Genomic DNA, 4,149 nt, shown 5'->3' with positions numbered 1-4,149 from the left:
AATCCTTTCAATACTGGTGGTGTACCCAAATTTGATTTATTCGAGCATTTATTTCCCTCATAAATAACATAAGTTCGATTTTAAAGGGATCATTCTCATTGTTATTACCGGATCCGCTACCGTTCCCCCCGGTCCTATCAAAACCGACTTTGCCCCTTACGGTGTTATTATCGATCCTCTGCGTTGTTTGATTTGCGGGAGCACCGGGAGGAACTGGACCTCGTCCATTCGCGTTGTTGGAAGCACCCGATAACGCCTGCCTTAATTCTGTCATGACCCGATCCTGCCGCAAGAGATGGCCCATAATGGCCTTTTGTTGCTCCCTCAGGATCCTTACTATTTCAACGACGTGCTGGTCTTCAGCATCATCAGGTGTTGCCTCTCGAACATGTCATGGATATTGCCCGCCATGAACCGGCGTGACTTCATCCCCCTCGTTGCAGGTATCACTAGTGGAATCTTCGTGCTGAGGTTGATTTCCTTGGGCCTCAACGTTGTGTGCCATGTTGACATCGTTATTTGCCATTTTTAATGATTTTTGCTAAGAACAAAGAATCAAACAAGTTAGCAATAGATGCAAGGATCAACTCAATTACACAACTGTCTAAGCCCCACGGTGGGCGCCAAACTGTTTACCCATAAAATGGTACCGTTGAATTTATACGTGGTTTATAGACAAGTGGATTGATTTGATCTTAAAATGATAAATAAATTAGATAAAAATGTAAGACTTAGCCTTGAAGTTGAGATAAAACAACAAAAATCTTGACTCCAGGAGCAGAGCTTCTGGGGACAGTAATAACAATATAAATAAGAAAGAAGATAAAATTGTATTGAGCTTGAATAGAGTATAGTATATGTTTGTTAGAAAATTCGTGTCCTTTACAATGATTATAGAGCTCACTATTTATAGTTACACCTAGGGAACAAGGTCCTAGGATCAAACCCCTCTTTAATGACAATTATGAGGGCCATTGAAGAATGTGTAACGGTAGGCAGTGAATGTCATATTCTCTGTAACAGACCATATACTTAATGCTGTAGAATATTCTCCACTAAATGCTCTCGGGTGACAAACATTTATTTCGCCTTTATGAATATCATTCTCTCCGATAACAAACGAGATCGTTGCCTTCGGACCCGACTGTCTTCTGTCTTCGGCTCCATGTATCGATTTCTCATGCGATCATTTAATATGAACATATTTTACCCTATACAATTAGCATCTAAATAGTACCTGAATAATTCTTACATGCAGTACTTTTGACCTGAAGAAAAACGGAAAAAAGAGATCTAGTAAATAAGACATTCTGTTTCTTTTTGCAACGATATCCTAGTAAACTGATTTTCTCAGTGACTGCCAAAAGCAAAAGACCACAAGGCTATCACAGAATCACATTCATCTTATATATTAGGCTAATACATCAGAGTAACTTGGTTGCAGAAAGAACTCATAGTTAATGAAGAAGCATGCCATCAAAAAGACTTATTGATTGTCAATATCATCACAATTAAACTCACCTTATGCTACAATGCACACCACAATTTATCATCACAAATACGAATGCTTTCCGTGAGAGTAACAGATTATCATTTACAGGATAACCTTGAGCTACTCACACTGCTACCAGAAGCCTAGTAAAAAATTCAATAAGGCAACAAAAAGAAAAAGAAAACACTGAGAAAGAGAGGTGTGTTGAAGAATATCTAACTGCAACAAATGAAACATGAATGTGAATGTGAATGTGTGAGGCAGCTTGTACAGAATGAATTGACTAAGGCACGTATTCACTCTCTAGGGTTGGTTGTGTTCGTGTCACAGTAGCAGCTGGTGCTTTTGTGCTCCCAATTCTAGTCATATGCAATGCTTCTCCAACCTCCGCAGCCCTCTCCATCTGTTGCATTTTCTTCCTCCTCTTGTACTTGCCCACCCACGCTACCAGAAGGCCTAACAAAAACAACAATACTAGTCCTCCTGCAACCGAACCAACAATTATCCCGACCTTTGACTTGTTTTTCTTTCCCTTACCTGCTGGTACGCGTGCTTCCTTTGGAGGGCCTCCTGGTGGTGCAGGAGTGACTGGAGCAGGAGAAGGAGCGATTGACTCGACGACAATAGAGAAATGCCCTGGTAGAAAGGTCGTGCATATGTTGTCCGACAATACACTGCTGAAATTCACTGATCCTTTTAAATCAAATGAAACACACACAGCAGATGATCCAACAGGCGCTGGCTTGATATCTGAAAACTTTATTGATATGGGCTGACCAGAAGCCCTGATATCCAACTCAGGCAAGTTAATTGCTGAAAGGTTTGATGCATCATAAGCAAGAAAACCCACCACAGGAGTCAAGTACATGTAACCAGGTAAACTATAATATCTTGCAGACCAATTGCCCAAATTTTGGTAGACCAATACAAGCCTCTCAACATAAGGTTGCTCAACGACGCCAACAGGTATCTGAAACTCTTTGTACGTTGGAACACCTCTGTTCCATAAACTGCCACTCCTGAGCCTCATGGCTGACACCTTAATCCCTGTCAAATTCAATGGCACATCTCCATCATAAACAACACCTGTCCTCGGACGGGCAAATGCACGATAAGCATAATCTTGGAGGAGTGCATCTAATGCCCTTGCAGCTCCCAGGGAAAAACAACTCCCTAAACGTGGCAAGAAACATAGCCACAATAGAAGAAGAAGCATCGAGAGACTTTCAAGAAGCCCCATCGATGCTTCACAGTTTCAGACAACCAGTACAATCTTCCTCAGCCCTCACACTGCAGATCCGACAACTCACAAAGACAAGGTCAACTCCCAAAAGACAGTACTCTACTTATATGGTGACAAGTCTTCAGATCCAAAATAAGCCATTAAACAAAAAACCTGGCCGACCATGTCATCTACTTTTAGTGCTTGACGTGGCTCCAACTTCACACTTAAAGTAGTATTTCAAAATCCACAGATGGTAGCAGAATAATCTAGTACAGCATATGAAATGCGACAACAACTGTATAAAAAAGATCCATTCTTTAGGGGGGATGGATAAAGCAAGCAGAGCTGGCACTTTCACCCGTTAACAAAGTCACAAGCTCTAAAACACCTTTTTTACCTTTGTATTTCTTACTCAGCAAAGTGACTAGAATAAAAATAAGAGCTTAATAATCCCTGCGAAACCCTAATTACTCAACTTCCTTTATAAATCCTTACCCAAAACCGTAATATTGACTTGATTTAATACTCAGATTAGAGCATTTTACGGAGATAGAGCAATGTAGATTCGTCAGATGACCAAATATTTTCTACTATCTGTGAGTTGATAAGCAAATTACCTGAGCTAAGGTTACCAGTATCACTTTCAAAACCCTAATCCACGAGACTCACGCTTAATGTGGAGAAAATTGATGTAGCGGAAGCTTAAAAGCAAGTTTGGCATTGCTATGAGGCTAGAATCACCGAATCAGACCGCTCCAAGAACCCTAAAAAATGCAAAGCATTCTGCATTCTTTCTAACTTCCGTACAGAAACAGGATCGATGTGTTACAATTGAATAGGCACACGACGTCGTTTTAGCAACCAAATATTACAGTTTGGGCGAATCTCCGGCGGCCGGAAATATGGAAACGGAGCTGGAAAAGCAGACGGAGAAGATTAAATCTAGAAGTTTCTTTGTACAGAGAAGAGAAGATAAGCTTGGAGATGAAATGGTGGGGGGAGTGTAGTGGGGTGTGAAGAGAAGGAAGAAAAGTGAATGAAGGCTAAAAGACAGATTGAAAAACAATAGAGTGGGCCTCTTTTGGGCTAAAATGTGAATATACTTTAATAATTACTACTAATTCTCTGATTTTTAACTGTAAGTATTATTATTATTTTAATACATCAATATATTTACATACACCACCTTTATACAGCTGTACCATCGCAGTATGCAGTGTGAATAATGGAAACAAAGAATCAAGTCAAAGAGGAACCCACTTCGGTCAATGAGCACTTACTTATTTGTGAATATTTAATAGAAAAAAGAGTTGCATTGAGAAAATTAATGAAGAATAAATCACGAAAGGCTTTTCATGACATTTGTGCCCCTCGAGCTAAAGTGGCTGGAGTTCTTAGTTCCCATGGGGATTATGAAGAATATATATGGTGT

At 40.1% G+C, this 4,149-nt stretch overlaps 1 protein-coding gene across 1 annotated transcript; it reads right to left on the bottom strand.

Moving 5' to 3' along the window:
* On the bottom strand, nucleotides 1,458-3,791 carry LOC109229110. The gene has a single exon (XM_019394435.1). The coding sequence runs from the start codon at nucleotides 2,730-2,732 to the stop codon at nucleotides 1,776-1,778; it is 957 nt and encodes a 318-aa protein (XP_019249980.1). The 5' UTR covers nucleotides 2,733-3,791; the 3' UTR covers nucleotides 1,458-1,775.

The sequence above is a fragment of the Nicotiana attenuata genome, chromosome 7 (assembly GCF_001879085.1).
Source record: "Nicotiana attenuata strain UT chromosome 7, NIATTr2, whole genome shotgun sequence".
Taxonomy (NCBI): Eukaryota; Viridiplantae; Streptophyta; class Magnoliopsida; order Solanales; family Solanaceae; genus Nicotiana; species Nicotiana attenuata.
Note: the sequence above shows the minus strand (reverse complement) of the source record. Positions and strands in the feature narration are given on the sequence as shown.